The sequence below is a fragment of the Dreissena polymorpha genome, chromosome 15 (assembly GCF_020536995.1).
Source record: "Dreissena polymorpha isolate Duluth1 chromosome 15, UMN_Dpol_1.0, whole genome shotgun sequence".
NCBI classification, from domain to species: domain Eukaryota; kingdom Metazoa; phylum Mollusca; class Bivalvia; order Myida; family Dreissenidae; genus Dreissena; species Dreissena polymorpha.
The window spans coordinates 42,740,278-42,758,499 of NC_068369.1; the positions used below are offsets into that span (position 1 = coordinate 42,740,278).

General features: G+C 39.9%; 3 protein-coding genes across 3 annotated transcripts in view; 2 read left to right on the forward strand and 1 right to left on the reverse strand.

Annotated features, from left to right (window-relative positions):
* LOC127859283 (high-affinity choline transporter 1-like) overlaps window positions 1-1,592 on the reverse strand; it is a 31,585-nt gene extending 29,993 nt beyond the window's left edge. The window contains exon 1 of the mRNA XM_052396528.1: window positions 1,538-1,592. The gene's annotated coding sequence lies outside the window, so the exon portion shown is untranslated. The remainder of the gene's footprint in view (window positions 1-1,537) is intronic.
* A 10,638-nt stretch (window positions 1,593-12,230) lies between these two features.
* Window positions 12,231-13,751, forward strand: LOC127859712 (uncharacterized). Its single transcript, XM_052397221.1, has one exon. The coding sequence runs from the start codon at window positions 12,231-12,233 to the stop codon at window positions 13,749-13,751; it is 1,521 nt and encodes a 506-aa protein (XP_052253181.1).
* An 18-nt stretch (window positions 13,752-13,769) lies between these two features.
* LOC127859713 (uncharacterized) lies at window positions 13,770-17,912 on the forward strand. Its single transcript, XM_052397222.1, has 3 exons — window positions 13,770-14,544; window positions 14,899-17,550; window positions 17,767-17,912. The coding sequence occupies exons 1-3, from the start codon at window positions 13,770-13,772 to the stop codon at window positions 17,910-17,912; spliced, it is 3,573 nt and encodes a 1,190-aa protein (XP_052253182.1).
* Window positions 17,913-18,222: the final 310 nt, after the last annotated feature.

Here is an 18,222-nt window from a genome sequence, read left to right on the forward strand (position 1 = left end):
AACAAGTGTAGCAGTCATGTTTAAGACGTACTCATAAGTCTTGTGCTACATGCGGAGCAGTCTTTGTACACATTTTTGTTCAAATGCCTGCATCCTGGGCAGTGCTCTAGATAACATGCGTAAAGGCATAAAAACGTATTAAAATTCTTAAAAATTCATTTAGATTTAAAATCTTTGCGTAAAGTTACGCAATGACAAAATAAAACACGAATTGGAAATTTTCGCACATGCATAAAACTTCCAGTAGCAAATTATATACAGTAAACATTTCATCCCCGTTCTGACTCGTCTAGGCGCTCAATTAAAACTACAACTTTAAGTCAATGTCACTCAATCATTTGCTGTGAGGAAAAGCCACACCTAAGAACGGTCAAAAGGCCAAACGGTCTCGATTCTGTTCTCCTAGTATTGCAGGCGAGTCATTATTGTTCATTGTACCTTTTAATTACACTTATCGTAATTTTTATACACAAGACATATACTGCATACCTATTCAAAATGTCTGTAAATGTTAAATATAAGTTTTTATATGACTTTTACGGCGACCAAAAGGCCATTATGACCTAAGCCGAAGTGTCTGTGACGGTTTTACATAAAAAATCAAAATGGTTGACCGACGCGGTGTATCGAAGCGTGGAAGGCAAAAAAAGCCATTTCAGTGTCAAAAGTCTACGCTGCATGCATTCTTTCAATTAGATTCAAATACCCAAAGCATGGTTTCGTCAATAATTGATGAACTTATAAGCTCTTGCAAAGCTTTCCGATTATGGGAAAGCAAGAGACGGAGAAGAAAAGCCAGACTTTTCCAAGACTATAAACCAAAATGTTGAATTGTTGATGTGTCAAAAACAATGAATAAAACATTATTTGGCAATATATTGTTAAGAATTAATTTTATAAATAGGGGGTAAAATAAGAATTAATTTTTAAAATAGGGAGTAAATAAGAATTTGACAAAAATTTTATCTGAAGCTCTGATCCTGCGACAGTGTGAAGCATCCAAGTCTCACAGCCGTACAGAAGGATGGAGACTACAAGGGTCTAGAAGAGCCTGTTCTTGGTCGGGAAGCTGATGGAACTGCTTGTCCACAACCTTCTCAATCTTCTACATATACCTAAGTTTTATTAGGTGTAAACAATTTAATTGTTCACCTTATATAAGAAATAAACCACTTTCTTCTTTGGAGTCGTCCTTATTTTCTTCATTTACATGATTTAGAACTGGTTCATGTATTAATGAAGGAAATGTTATTGTAGTTGGGCATATTGTTCAAATATAGAATGCTAATATACGGCATTATTATTGTTAATCACCCCACCCACTTCTGACCATTCCAGAAAGTGATATGTCCTTAATTGCATCACAACACAATGACAATGCTGCAACAAATGTCGCGAAAACACGTTACAGAACTAATTTTTCTTTGAGAACATACAAAAACTTCTCCTTGACACATACAATAACAAACACAATACATAGAAAGTATATGGCATATATTTTCCATACGTGTCAATATAAAACACATACACAAATTACCTTTGCAGAAAAAGCAATGTGATTATTTACAAAATGTTTGCAAAGATGCTGATTTACCCACAAGAAAAAGAAACATGACAAAGACGAGGCCAGAATACACTGATTAGCATTAACAGCCCAAACGCGTCCCTGAAAATAAACTACAAAAACATAAATATACAGGTGGACAAATTGTATTAACTTTGTCTAGTTAAATCACCTTGGAAGAGTCACGACGAACAGTATTACAAACACACAAGGAGTAATGTAGAGACAAAATGCAATATCGTAACTTAATTAAGATAGGTACAGTCTAATAATGAGGTTATCAGAACCTGTAGGATACCCTTTTAGCTCTCAGTCATGCCGCTCATGCGGACTTCTTAGAAAGCAGTTCTGTGTGGACGTCACGTATTGTATATTTTAAGATGTGGAGACTGATTAAAAGTGTATTTAGTTGGAACGTTGTGTTATTCTTTGCAGCAATTCGTGGTTGTATTCAATATACTATAGTTTGTTTTATGATAATGTGTACTTAAATCGTTAAGACGTATGGAAATTAGGCATTTTGTCACCAAAAATAATTATAAAGTCACTGTTCATATAAGGTCTCCTGGTTTTCTCCCGATGGTATCCATGTTTTCCCAACATGGTCATTAAAAACGCAAATTTATCCACAAGAAATAGTTTTCTGGAGAAACCCTGCTGAGAGGTTATGGCAAACATGTGTAAGTTTGTATAAATCCTTTAATTATTGTAGTGGCTTGCAAATTAAAGCAGTTTTTCTCCCCTAAAAGCATGAACATGGCCCATTTTGCCCGATCTTCTACTTCAGGGAGCCACAATACGCTCATTTTTTGCTCACCTGGGCACAATGTGCCTATTGTGAGCTTTTGTGATCGCTTTTTGACCGTCGTGCGTCGTCCGTCGTATGTCGTCCGTCGTCAACATTTTGCCTTGTGATCACTTTAGAGGCCACATATCTGATCTTCATGAAATTTGGTCAGGACATTTGTCCCATTGATACCTCGACTGAGTTCCAAACTGGGTCATGCTGGGTCAAAAACTAGGTCACTAGGTCAAAAAAAGAAAAAACATTGTGAACACTGTAGAAGTCACATTTGATTCCACTGTAAAGCACTGCGTCTTTTTAACGCTACATATAAAGGTTATATATTTTTAAACCAATAGATTTTTATTAAGGCACCGCACCAACACTGCAAAGTTTTATATTTATACCAATGGTACAGCCCAGTAAAATCGGGCTGTCCATTTTATGGCCGTTTTCGGCTTTTTTTATGCAGAGGTCTATGTTAAGCAGTGTGCTCGGGCAATGGTTTTTAACCGAAGTCCCGAGGGTAAATAACCCCATTAGTCAGTCACATTTGATGCCCAATCTTCATGTAACTTTGTCAAAATGTTTGTCTAAATGATATGTTGGTTGAGATCAAAAATTGTTCCGGTGGTTGAAAAACATGGCCGCTAGGGGGCGGGGCAGTATTCCTTATATGGCTATAGAGAAACCTTGTGAACACTCTAGAAGTCACAATGTTTGCCCAATCATCATGAAACTTGGTCAAAACATTGGTTTCATTGATATCTCGGACGAGTTCGAAAATGGTCCAGATCGGTGAAAAAAACATGGCCGCCAGGAGGCGGGGCAGTTTTCCTTATATGGCTATAGTAAAACCTTGCTAACACTCTAGAGGCCACATTTATTGTCCAATCTTCATGAAATTCGATCGGAAGATTGGCCTCAATAATATCTTGGATTAGTTCGAAAATGGTTAAGTTTGCTTGAAAAACATGGCTGCCAAGGGGCGGGGCATTTATCCTTATATGGCTATATATGGCTATAGTAAAACCTTGTGAACACTCTAGAGGCCACATTTATTTCCAATCTTCATGAAATTTGGTCAGAACATTCGTCTCAATGATATCTTGAATGAGTTCGAAAATGGTTACGTTTGCTTGAAAACATGGCTGCCAAGGGGCGGGGCATTTTTCCTTATATGGCTATATATGACTATAGTAAAATCTTGTTAACACTCTAGAGGCCACATTTATTGTCCGATCTTCATGAAACTTGGTCAAAAGATTCACCCCAATAATATCTTGGATGAGTTAAAAATGATGCTGGTTGGTTGAAAAATATGGCTGCCAGGGGGCGGGGCATTTTTCCTTATATGGCTATAGTAAAACCTTGTTAACACTCTAGAGGCCACATTTATTTTCCGATCTTCATGAAACTTGGTCAGAAGATTTGTCTTACTGATATCTTGGATGAGTTCGAAAATGGTTTCGGTTGCTGCTTAAAAAAACATGGCCACCAGGGGCGGGGCATTTTTCCTAATATGGCTATATATCATGCTTTAGTAAAACCTTGTTAACACTCTAGAGGCCACATTTATTGTCCGATCATCATGAAACTTGGTCTGATGATTTGTCCCAATGACATCTTGGATGAGTTTGAAAATGGTTCCGGTTGGTGGAAAAACATGGCCGCCAAGGGGGCGTGGCATTTTTCCTTATATAGCTAAATTTTAACCTTGTTAACACTCTAGAAGCCATATTTATTGTACGATCATCATGAAACTTTGTCAGAAGATTTGTCCCAATGATATTATGGACAAGTTCGAAAGTGGTTCCAGTTGCTTGAAAAACATGGCCACCAGTTGGCGGGGCATTTTTCCTTATATGGACTTATGAATCTTCATAAAACTGTGTCAGTATATTTGTTTAAATGATATCTTGGATGTGTATGAAAATGGTTCTGATCTGTTGAAAAACGTGGCTGCCAGGGTGTCCACTAGTCATGAAAGTTGGTAAGAACATATTGTTCTAATGGCATCTTGGGCTGCACAGAACAGGTCAGTTCCTTTGAATCTCAGGTGAGCGACTTTGGGTCTTTCAGGCCCTCTTGTTAAGAAAATTTGTCAGGATTTTTTCTACATGTATGTCAATACCTTGTTATCAATGCTAATACACAGTTGTTTGAAATTGGACTTTGAAAATTTCATTTTTTCCAATCTACTTACCCTATGTTAGTTCATGCAAAAATAACTAGCACTGCTCCAATGGTATTACACTGCTCACAAGTTATCGGGTTTCCTGGGGTGAGGTTTAAGATATCAAGAATTCACTGAAAGAGGTTAAATATTTGTGCTGGTCTTATGCCGGGGGGGGGGGGGGGGCAGAAGCGGACTTCAAAAGAAAACCTCCGACAAAAGACGAATTCGGGGAATTTTAGTTATAGCTGCAATATCCAGCTATTTATTGTTCAATAATATGTATTACAGTTCTGTGTGACCTTGTGCTGTAAGGGGGTTCGAGTGAGGTCGGAAAGTCCGACTTAAACCTCATCTGTCCAGTATAATGCCTACCGACCAAACGCATGCGCCGGGAGTCGGCATTGAACTGAGGGCGCTCACGTGAGAAACGCTTGAATCAACTACGGTTCCGTCCGGAGAGCCAACGTTAGTCTTTCTGACGGTTGGTTTACCGTTGTTAGATGCTTGTTGTTCATAATACTCTGAGTACGAGTCTCATACTTATTCATAATAAGTGATTCTATCAAAACGTTGGACGATTTTCCGATGAATCCTATTAGTATTTATGTGACGGATCGTTATAGCGTTCGGATAAAACTACTGTTTGCGAACAGCTAAGTAAATGTGGACACAGGGGTATAGTTTTACTAGTGCATAAACTGAAGAATTCATTCACATTATTTATCGTTCTAACTCTACTGATATGTTACGAATTTGGGTAGCTTTTATTTAAACAGACAAAAACGTAGATGTATCAAAATGTCTTTATGTAGCAAAGTTCCGAGAAACACTTGCCGTAATAAGCATCGTATGCTGCAACGGAGTGAATAGAGAATCTCGACCAATGTCGATGTTTGATGTAATTTAATGTAAAGGGAACTTTTCATGATTTTGGCATGTATTGAAGTTTGTCATAAAATGCTTTATATTGATAAATGTAAACATTTGATCTAAAATGCTCGAGTAAAAACACACAACATTAATACAATTTAAAATTAAAGAAAGAAATGTAACCCTAAACTGCGCTCGAACCCCTGAACCTTGGAGTAAAAGTATATCGCTTAGACCACTCGGTAATCCGTGCTGATATAATGCGAGATGTATTGTATACTGTATACATGTATAAGCAATCCTCGTAGAATCATAAAATACAACAACAGAACTCTCCAAATTATTTACTCGTTTCGCGTTGCAACGCTTTATAATTTTCAGGTTTTTAATTCGTCAAAAGATGCATATTATGTTTATTTTAGAGCATGGTCAATGTTCAGTATTACTGTTTCCTCACAAGTATCATAACTATAACGAAAAATTGCGAATCTGAAACCAATTTTTTAAAAATATTTTTCTCAATTTACCAAAACGTGAAAAGGCCCCTTTAAAGATAAAGTAACAAGCTGCCAATCATGTTGGCGACCCCAGGTTTCGTGTTACTTGTTTCAAACACCTGCTGGTAGATATATCAAACGTTACTCTTGTAATTGGTTCTGTGGGGTTTGCAACGTAAATCAAAACATCGTGCTATCATGAAACCTTTTATGTAAATGTTGAATGTTTAATATAGGTTCCTGTTTTCGAGCTCTTTCTAGAAGTCACTCGAGTAACTCGAGTCTTTCATATATATAAACATATATATTTGATAATGAAAAAAAATATTTTTCAGAAAAGTTAATTTTTCGTTAGAAATTTGATTATTTATCTTTCAAAATGGTGTTTTCACTAATTAATATAATAGCCACACGCTAACCGCCTGTGGACTGATATAGCAAATAGTGTTTGAATACACTGACCTACAAATCTTTTGAAAGTTTAATTACTACAAAATAGTCAACAGAAAGACACCTCGTAGTCTAAATTAAATTAACAATTCTAATGACATCCGGTGTCCATATTATACGGGTAAGATAACTGTACGCGACTGTGGAGTTTTCTTTTAATTGAGACCCATTTGTTAGCAACCTGAGATAATTTCTATTCATATATAATTTTGAAAATATTTTTATTAAATGCAAATGACATATCCATATCATGATGGGTTTTTTGTTTATTAAAATGTTTAGATCTTTGTTTTATTGTGTGTTTTTTTTTTAAAAGACACCGATTTTTTTTTATTTGGATATAAATTAAATTTTGATTGTAACCATAATTTAATACAGGCCTAATTTCGTGGTTTCATTAACAGATAGTCTAATATGCATTTTATTCCATTTATGTTTAATGCGAACCTGTTACATTTCACTATCAAAAATTGAAATGTTGGTATTACGGTGCTGTTCACGAACATTCGAATTGAATACATTTAGCATATTATTCATTTGCTTATCTATAACAATTGCAATTTTCACATTTCTCCCCGTTTCAATATATGTTGTATTAGAAATGTTGTTGTTGTATTATAAGCCGTACATTTTACACTTGAAGTCGCTGGCTAAGCCGCGTTGAAATCACCTTTTTGTTGTTTTTACTTTAGTTAAAACAATATTTAAGTTAACAATTTATAATGATTTCCCTTGTTTATGATCCACAGAAAATAAATATATAATTGGAAATCATTTAAGTAATTAAATAGTTTTCTTTTCTTGTGTACAGTACCTAACAATGCCTTAATGTTCCTTCATTCTGATATCCACGCAACATACTGTTATTTATTAATCATCGACAATTACGCTGAGATTAATAAGCACGTGTGGTAATTATTATGTTGCCCAAACTGCTTAATAATATTGTGCATCAAACGGTATAACACGTTTTATAGAACATACCTGGTGTGGTTAAACTATTTATTGTGTTTGTTTTCTCATTACTCGTTCATATGTTCAAGAAATAAAGATAAAATAATAACCTTTCATAAAGTATGTATAGCACCTACAATTTTGAATAATGATCGAACAGTAATGATCATGCATTTGATATAAAATCTGTGTAAACTCTTAAAAATTACGTCCATTCCATATGTACAAAACGCTTTGTTTGTCGGACAAAATGGCGGCCAGATAAGCGTTGCTGAGGGGTGTGTGAAAAATCGATATCTGATTGGCTGATCGACAAAATGTGGGCGGAGTTGGCGACTGGTCAATTCATATATGAAAAAGTACACGATAGACACCGCCTCAGTGCTGAATCGGTTTGATGCAGATGCTTGCAGATCTAAGAAACTATGTAGCAGACGACTAATGTTTCCAGAATTGCAAAATTATTAAAAGCATTTATGCTAACCTAAGTATTTGTTTCTGATAAATAATTCTGATAATAATCTTATTAACGATCTATTAGTGATTGTCGGCTCGGGTACTTCTTATATGTACCCCGGGTACTCTTAAGAATACCTAAATGTACCCCGGGTACGAGAAAAATACTGAAATAGTGTCATTTTGATTATGCTTGTTCAATTTGGTATAACAGATTGACTCAGGAACTTAGGAATAAATTACAGGTCACCCAGAACAGAATGATCAGGTTTGTGTTGGATCTTGAAGCTAGGGCTCATATAGATCAAAGTCATTTTGTCAAGCTAAACTGGTTACCAGTCTCTAAAAGAGTTGATGAATTCATGTTGTGCCAAATGTTTAAAATCTACAGTGGTAGATCACCAGGTTACCTTAATGAGCATTTTATTCCACTTAGTTCAGTTCATAACTATCCCACTAGGTTAAGAGTGTCAGTTGGTGCTTTCAATGATTCATTCATAGACGCTGGAAGATTGTGTTTGCCCAAGGTTAAAGGTTTTGGCAAACGGTCATTTGCATATCAAGGTTGTTTTCTCTGGAATGAAATGCCACAATACATAAGACAGGCTAAGAGCCTTCTCAGTTTCAAGTACAACGGCAACACCCATCTGCTTGCTGCTATTTGAGTGTGTTTTTTTTCTAGTTTTAATTAGTTGTTGTTTCTAGGTCAACTACAATGTATTAAGGACCACAATGGAAATAAGGATTTACTTCCTTTTTTGTTTTTTTGAGCTATTCTTGAATTTTAATGTTTAACATGTATATACCAATAACACTATTAGTCTTTTATTATCTCAAATTTTTAGATTAAGTTATATAATTTATTGAATATTTATAAACCTGTATCTTTTTTTGCTTGATTTATCAACTATGATGCTATTTTGATTTATTGGTTTGCTATGTCTTATGCCATCAGCAGATAAAACTTATTTTATGTGTAATATATGCTTTATGTACCATGTTTTACAAATTGTTAAAATATGAAATAAATGAATGAAAAAAACGTTCCCGGGCATTTTTACGCAAAATAGGTCGTTGTCGTCTATTTTTTCAAATAAGGTTGTTTATATTTATGTCAATATTCTGTAAAATGGCTCTATATTTTGTATAAACTTTTGCTCAAAAAGCATGTTGATGAAGGGTTTTTTTTTCAAAGAGAATTGTGTTTCGTATTTCGCGTATTACGACATCGGATTTTGGCCGGAATAAAACTCGGATACAGTCTAAATTGGACGGGTACTTGTTTGTATATTTTCCGTACCCGGGGTACATTTAAGTATGAGTAAGAGTACCCGGGGTACATTAAAGCAGTATCCGAGCCGACAATGACCAAGTGAGCCTTATAAACTGTGTCAGAAAGACGAAAACATATCATAAGATATCAAAAGATGTTTAACGCAGCTAAAACATCTGCAAGCGTTTGACATCATTCAAATATACATGACGTATTAACCATAAACCCTTATGGTTTTATGGATTTGGTTATTGAACACACACACAGCGTAAAGAAACATGTACTTACGGTCCAATCATAGCACAAAGAAACACGTGCACACGCTTATTCATTTCACAGAGAAAAAAACGTGCGTACGTTCGAACATTGCACCGAGAAAAACGTACGTACGTTCATACATTGCAGAGAGAAAAACATGCGTATATTTATACATTGCACAGAGAAAAAAGTACGTAAATTCAAACATTGCACAGTGAAAAACGTTCGTACGTTCATTCATTGCACAGAGAAAAGCATGCGTACGTTCATACATTGCACAGAGAAAAACGTATGTACGTTCATACATTGCACAGAAAAAACATGCGTTCATACATTGCACAGAGAAAAACGTACGAACGTTCATACATTGCACAGAGAAAAACATGCGTACGTTCATAAATTGCACATAGAAAAGCGTACGTACGTTCATTCATTTCACAGAGAAAAACATACGTACGTTCATACATTGCACAGAGAAAAACGTGCGTACGTTCATACATTGCACAGAGAAAAACGTACAAACGCTCATACATTGCAGAGAGAGAAACGTTCGAATGGTCATACATTGCAGAGAGAATATGATTGTCTGAACACTCTAACAAAAGGCAAAGAAAAAAATATACGAGCATACATACAAAGCGCAAACACGCGCCTACGAACAGTGAAAACACTACTAACCCACTTACAAAACGCAATAACACGCTAAAATTCACATACTAACAGCAACGAATATACACTAACACACATTAAAACCTTTACACGGAAACATAAAGAGCAAATACCATACGAGCATTTCTAACGCATATCTAGCCAGCGTGCTTTACTTCAGTGTATTAAAATACAGGAAAATGAGGCCGGCATGTTTCCACTCGTGACATGTATTGTCATAAAGGAAAGGACGTCCGACTCGAGGGATGACAGTACTCGCTGGATTCGCAGAGCCGCCCGCAGAAGTTCTCCTTTCCTACCCTCTTCAGAGAATGTAGTGAAACCACCTATGGACCGTTAGCAACCTGCTTTGATATTCTTCCGAAAAAGCTTCAAGAGAATCATCCACGGGTGACACTCGCCACGGTTGCGACGTGAACGCTCCAGCAGCTGACCGAGGGTCTAATTGCCGATTATCTAAAACTATTTTCCAAACGGGGACAACTGGAGAATTTCAAATCTAAATAAATTTTTTAAACAATTTCGTAATCCGGTATGCGCATATTTTACTGAATACCCTAAATGTACGTATAAATAAAGGCAAAATGACTCATATTCGTTTAAATTCGAAAAAAGACGATAATTTATCAACACGAAAACATATGATTGTTTAAAAGAGTTGCAAAGGATTTATATAACATAGTAATTTGTATATTAAAAATATTAACACATTATACAACACAACAACAGCAGAGTTCTTATTTAATGTAATTCTAAATCTTATCGATTTTGATTAATAATGACCGCGGGGCCGCATAGAAAGTCGGATATGCCATATCTACCGGACACCCAACCAAACATGACAGTCAGATATGCCATATCTACCGGACACCCAACCAAACATGACAGTCGGATATGCCATATCTACCGGACACCCAACCAAACATGACACCTTACGATAGGATCTCGTGGAGATGGCAGCCAATGTTTTCTTTTATGATCGCGTGCAAGGTTCAGACAGTTTATAATTTGCAACATTGTAAAGTTTTCGTCGTATCAAATTTATATGAAACTAAATAGCGAGTAAGCGCTACTTAAAAACCGATTAAACAGATATGCTTTATCATTTAATTACACAGAAAGTATAATACGGTCGCATCTCATTTCAGGCTTATTAACTTATGAAAAAACGTCTTGCTCGTGTAAGAGTTAAAAGTAATGTTCAAGATTTTGTTAGAGATAGCAAGATAAATTTATGCTAATGCTGAAGATTGATATCATTTTAATTGGCTTAAATTTTGCTTACAGGTATGTCGGTTTAATTTAAAGCATAAACGGCCTTATAACTCACACAGTTCGATAACCAGTTTTATTGAATTAAACACTTTTAAAATGAGAATGTTACATCAGAAATTAATTTGATACTAATAATGTTGCACTTGAAGGGATACATATTCGTTATTCACAAAAGGTCGTCGCTGGCTTATGCAAGGCAACCAGCAATTGTACAAGGCGCATGCCACGGCATTTTGCGGGGTAGAACCTGATATTGTCGTATATGATAACCGAGTAGGGATTTGTTAAGGGTCTTGTTCACAGTTTGGTTAAATGAGTATTTTCAAAACAATTGTAATAGATTAGACAACGAATGTATGCATTATGTTTAAACAAGAAAAATAACTATTCGGACGAAGAAAATGTTAAATTGTTTTGGTTCGATGGTCATCATTTGAAATCGGTAAAATAATAAAACGTTTGTTAAGGTTTTTCCTCAAGTCATAATGTACAGTTAATGTTTTGCCGCCAAATATGAAAGCCTACCTGCCGCAGTGGAAGCTTTTGCTGTACACGTTGAGGATTCGAATCACTAGGAATGCTATATTTTTATTCAACTTTTTTCTTACTACATGTATAACAGTACGTTAAGACTTCTCAAACAGTACATATTTTTCAGTAAATATATTTAATGACAGTTTTTCTTTATATGTGGAAAAGTCCCTTTACAAATACATAATGCTTCGTTTGTCTTGAGATTAATATTTTTAAGTTAATGTAGCTTGTTATTAATAACACCAGCACATGATGAAAAAGAAAAGAATTTACAAATTTAATTGTGCGCTTATCGACCTCCGAGTGGTAGGTTTTCACATGCCTTAACCTATATATGCCTTGTGGACTCTCCCATCCTTCTGAATTGGATCAATTTATATCCAAACTTAGGGATGTCTAGTAAATTTATACTGGAATGTAAAGAGCCCTCGCTCTTAGAGGTGAAAGAAGTTGTGAGGAAAGCGAGAATGGGATCAGCCCCAGGACCAAACAAGATACCATACAAGGTCTACAAGATGTGCCCTCTCCTGCTACGTAGACTGTGGAACCTACTTAAGGTGATCTGGAGGAAGGGGATAATACCTGATGAGTGGCTACATGCCGAAGGTATATTTACTCCAAAGGAGAAGAACTCCAAACACATCAGCCAGTTCAGAACAATATCTTTGCTAAACGTGGAAGGCAAGATATTCTACGCCATCTTATCCAGAAGACTGACAACCTACCTTACTACAAATGGGTACATTGATACGACAGTCCAGAAGGGTGGAGTGCCAGGTTTCTCAGGGTGTGTTGAGCATACCAGTGCAATCAGCCAGCTCATTAGAGAAGCAAAGGTGAACAAATCAGACCTGACTGTAGTATGGCTAGACCTTGCAAACGCCTACGGATCTATTCCACATAAGCTCATCGAATCAGCCCTCCAGTACTACCATATCCCTGAACACATTCAAGGGATGATCAATGCGTACTTCAGTGGAATGAAACTGCGCTTCATGGTTGGCGAGAAGATGACAGCTTGGCAGAGACTGGAGAAGGGAATAGTGACCGGGTGTACCATCTCAGTTGTCCTGTTTGTGATGGGCATGAACCTCATAATCAACCCTGCAAACAAAGAAACCCGCGGGCCTAAGACATCTACAGGGTTACACCTGCCAACAAACAGAGGCTTCATGGACGATCTAACAGTGACAACACAGACACACATACAAGCAAGATGGGTACTGAAAGTATTGGAGGAGGCAGCCACCTGGGCTAGAATGAATTTCAAACCCAAGAAGTCCAGAAGTCTGGTCATCAAGCGCGGATCAGTCACAAAACGGTTCACCCTTCAAGTCCAAGGGGAAGACATACCATCAATTATGGACAATCCCATAAAGTGCCTGGGCAAGTGGTTTGATTCGAGCCTTAGTGACAAAGCAAACGTAGAGCGCATCAGATCACAGCTCCAGGAAGGGCTGAAACAAATTGACAAATCCGCTTTACCAGGAAAGTTCAAGGCATGGCTCTTCCAGAATGCACTTCTCCCCAGACTGATGTTGCCCCTTATGCTATATGAAATACCGACATCCTCTGTCGAATGCTTGGAGAGAAAGATCAGCAAACACCTGCGCCGATGGCTGGGAATACCACCAAGCTTTACCAGCATCGGATTGTATGGGCGATCGATCCAGCTACAACTCCCGCTATCATCACTAGTGGAGGAGTTCAAAGTTGCAAAGACACGACTGGTAGTGACGCTCAAGCAATCGCAGGACAGTTCAATTCGAAATGCTGGGATTGAAACTAGGACAGGGAGAAAGTGGTCAGCAAGCCAAGCAGTCGAACAGGCCGAGAAAAGACTCCAGCAAAAAGACATTGTCGGCATCACAGCTGTAGGCAGACAGGGGCTAGGCAGCTCCAAGATAACATTATGGAGCTCTGCTGGAAACATGGAAAGGAGGAGAATGGTGCAAGATGAAGTCAGAGCAGCAGAAGAAGAAGACTGAAGAGCGAAAGCTGTGGCTATGGGTGCCCAAGGTGCGTGGACGAAGTGGACAACGACAGAAAGAAAACTGACCTGGGCTGATATTTGGAGCTACGAACCACTGAGGATAGCGTTCCTGCTCAGATCAGTCTATGACCTGCTACCGTCACCCTCAAACCTGCACAGATGGGGTCTACAGGATCACCCCAAGTGCCAATTGTGTGACAAGACAGGAACCATGGAACATATTCTGTCATCGTGTACCACAGCCCTCACCCAAGGACGCTACAGGTGGAGACACGACAGTGTTCTTCAGGAACTTGCTGACAAGTTGGAGCGCGAGAGGACCAAGAAGAGGCCCAGACAGAAACCCCAAATGATTCAGTTCGTGAAGGAAGGACAAAAGGCGTCTAAAAAACTGCAGCCTACCAGTTCTGTATTAGATGAATCTGATCAGTGGGAAATGTCTGTTGACCTGAAGCAAAAGCTAGTGTTCCCGAACATTATCCAGACAACATTAAGGCCTGACATTGTGTTGTGGTCCACTAAAGATAAGTGTCTGATCATGGTTGAACTGACAGTCCCTTGGGAATCTCGTTGTGAAGAGGCCTTCGAACGGAAAAAGGCCAAGTATACATACCTGAAAGAACAGTGCAGAGAAAAAGGATGGCGAGTGTGGCTCTACCCTGTGGAAATTGGCACTAGAGGATTCCCAGCACAGTCGCTGTGGAGAATGTTCAATGCCTTGGGCATCAAAGGAGCAGACAGAAAGAGAGCAGTGGGCAAACTGAGCCTAGCAGCAGAAAGGGCATCCAGTTGGTTGTGGATGAAGAGAGAGGAGAGGAGCTGGAAGCCTACCACCAACACGTAGTGTCTGATCAACACTGCGGGCCCGCCGCCTGGAGAGTGTCCTGTGATTAAAGGGCCGAAACACTTGTTGATAGGCGGTTCTCAGCTGATGATGTTGGTGGTTTTAGCAGTACAGAACTGTATCTCACTCATTTACTGTCCGGGAAACCGGTGACATTTGGGAAAGACCAGATGACAACCAAGAATAGTTTGGTGACACTTGGAGAGACAGGTGACCCCCAGGAACAGCCTGGACCGGGGCACAATGGGCTAGCACCCCTGAGTGCAGTCTTCGAGAGAGGACAACCCACATACAACAGCTACAGACTCGAACATTGAAGAATACCCTCAGAGTCTTCCGAGAGGGAGGGTGGAAGAAAGACTCAATAGGACGGATTTAACGGTAACGACACAGCTAGTCCAAACGACATTGACTGGAACACCGACAGTTGTTAGATGCAGGTGTGGCAAGGTCTGCAAAAACCTCAGAGGCCTACGAATCCACCAAGCCATAACTGTGTGTGGTCAGAGAACTGAACAGCAACAGCGCGCAGTTTTGATCCCTGGCGAGACGCAGGAGGATCCTAGTCAGGTCACAACCCATAGTACTGGGGACCTCTCCGCTGCTGAACAGCTCACTGCCCAGACAAGGAGTGCTACTTCGACACTACCAGGCGAGATGAAGGATAAAGAGGACCTGCTTCTGGAATTACTAAGAGAAGAAGAACAAACTGAGCAAATACACGACCTGCCGCAGCCCAAAGCCAATCAGGCCGCAGTGGAACAACGACAACCAATTGACTGGCCGAAGACCACAGACAAAAGAGCCTGGAACGACTTAGACAAGGAGCTAGATGCCATACTGACATCCACCATGCAAGGACCAGTAGATAGGAAGTTAAAGTGCATGACAACTCTAGTCTACACGGTGGCTAAGGAGCGATTTGGCACCAAGAAAACACGTCGACCAAAGCCCCAGCAGACACCCAACAGGAGACAGAGTCGCATGAAACAGATTAGAGGAGAGCTGAAGAGCCTCAACAAGGCATACAAGAAGGCAAGTCAAGAAGAGAGATTGGGCCTCCAGGAGCTACGAGACATTCTCATGAGAGAGCTACAGACTTTAAGGAAGGCTGAGAATGCGAGAACGGCGAGAAGAAGAAGGGCACAAAAGAGAGCGGAGTTTGTATCTAACCCATACAAATTTTCCAAACAACTTCTGGACAAAGAAAGGTCAGGCCAATTAGAAACCAGTATGGCAGACATCGAGGAACACCTCAGACAGGTTCACTCAGATCCAGACAGGTTAATACCACTCGGGGATTGCCCAAGACTAGAACATGTCGTACCCCCAACATCCCCACTGGAATGTAAAGAGCCCTCGCTCTTAGAGGTGAAAGAAGTTGTGAGGAAAGCGAGAATGGGATCAGCCCCAGGACCAAACAAGATACCATACAAGGTCTACAAGATGTGCCCTCTCCTGCTACGTAGACTATGGAACCTACTTAAGGTGATCTGGAGGAAGGGGATAATACCTGATGAGTGGCTACATGCCGAAGGTATATTTACTCCAAAGGAGAAGAACTCCAAACACATCAGCCAGTTCAGAACAATATCTTTGCTAAACGTGGAAGGCAAGATATTCTTCGCCATCTTATCCAGAAGACTGACAACCTACCTTACCACAAATGGGTACATTAATACGACAGTCCAGAAGGGTGGAGTGCCAGGCTTCTCAGGGTGTGTTGAGCATACCAGTGCAATCAGCCAGCTCATTAGAGAAGCAAAGGTGAACAAATCAGACCTGACTGTAGTATGGCTAGACCTTGCAAACGCCTACGGATCTATTCCACATAAGCTCATCGAATCAGCCCTCCAGTACTACCATAGCCCTGAACACATTAAAGGGATGACCAATGCGTACTTCAGTGGAATGAAACTGCGCTTCATGGTTGGCGAGAAGATGACAGCTTGGCAGAGACTGGAGAAGGGAATAGTGACCGGGTGTACCATCTCAGTTGTCCTGTTTGTGATGGGCATGAACCTCATAATCAACCCTGCAAACAAAGAAACCCGCGGGCCTAAGACATCTACAGGGTTACACCTGCCAACAAACAGAGGCTTCATGGACGATCTAACAGTGACAACACAGACACACATACAAGCAAGATGGGTACTGAAAGTATTGGAGGAGGCAGCCACCTGGGCTAGAATGAATTTCAAACCCAAGAAGTCCAGAAGTCTGGTCATCAAGCGCGGATCAGTCACAAAACGGTTCACCCTACAAGTCCAAGGGGAAGACATACCATCAATTATGGACAGTCCCATAAAGTGCCTGGGCAAGTGGTTTGATTCGAGCCTTAGTGACAAAGCAAACGTAGAGCGCATCAGATCACAGATCCAGGAAGGGCTGAAACAAATTGACAAATCCGCTTTACCAGGAAAGTTCAAGGCATGGCTCTTCCAGAATGCACTTCTCCCCAGACTGATGTGGCCCCTTATGCTATATGAAATACCGACATCCTCTGTCGTATGCTTGGAGAGAAAGATCAGCAAACACCTGCGCCGATGGCTGGGAATACCACCAAGCTTTACCAGCATCGGATTGTATGGGCGATCGAACCAGCTACAACTCCCGCTATCATCACTAGTGGAGGAGTTCAAAGTTGCAAAGACACGACTGGTAGTGACGCTCAAGCAATCGCAGGACAGTTCAATTCGAAATGCTGGGATTGAAACTAGGACAGGGAGAAAGTGGTCAGCAAGCCAAGCAGTCGAACAGGCCGAGAAAAGACTCCAGCAAAAAGACATTGTCTGCATCACAGCTGTATGCAGACAGGGGCTAGGCAGCTCCAAGATAACATTATGGAGCTCTGCTGGAAACATGGAAAGGAGGAGAATGGTGCAAGATGAAGTCAGAGCAGCAGAAGAAGAAGACAGAAGATCGAAAGCTGTGGCTATGGGTGCCCAAGGTGCGTGGACGAAGTGGACAACGACAGAAAGAAAACTGACCTAGGCTGATATTTGGAGCTACGAACCACTGAGGATAGCGTTCCTGCTCAGATCAGTCTATGACCTGCTACCGTCACCCTCAAACCTGCACAGATGGGGTCTACAGGATCACCCCAAGTGCCAATTGTGTGACAAGACAGGAACCATGGAACATATTCTGTCATCGTGTACCACAGCCCTCACCCAAGGACGCTACAGGTGGAGACACGACAGTGTTCTTCATGAACTTGCTGACAAGTTGGAGCGCGAGAGGACCAAGAAGAGGCCCAGACAGAAACCCCAAATGATTCAGTTCGTGAAGGAAGGACAAAAGGCGTCTTAAAAACTGCAGCCTACCAGTTCTGTATTAGATGAATCTGATCAGTGGGAAATGTCTGTTGACCTGAAGCAAAAGCTAGTGTTCCCGAACATTATCCAGACAACATTAAGGCCTGACATTGTGTTGTGGTCCACTAAAGATAAGTGTCTGATCATGGTTGAACTGACAGTCCCTTGGGAATCTCGTTGTGAAAAGGCCTTCGAACGGAAAAAGGCCAAGTATACATACCTGAAAGAACAGTGCAGAGAGAAAGGATGGCGAGTGTGGCTCTACCCTGTGGAAATTGGCACTAGATGATTCCCAGCACAGTCGC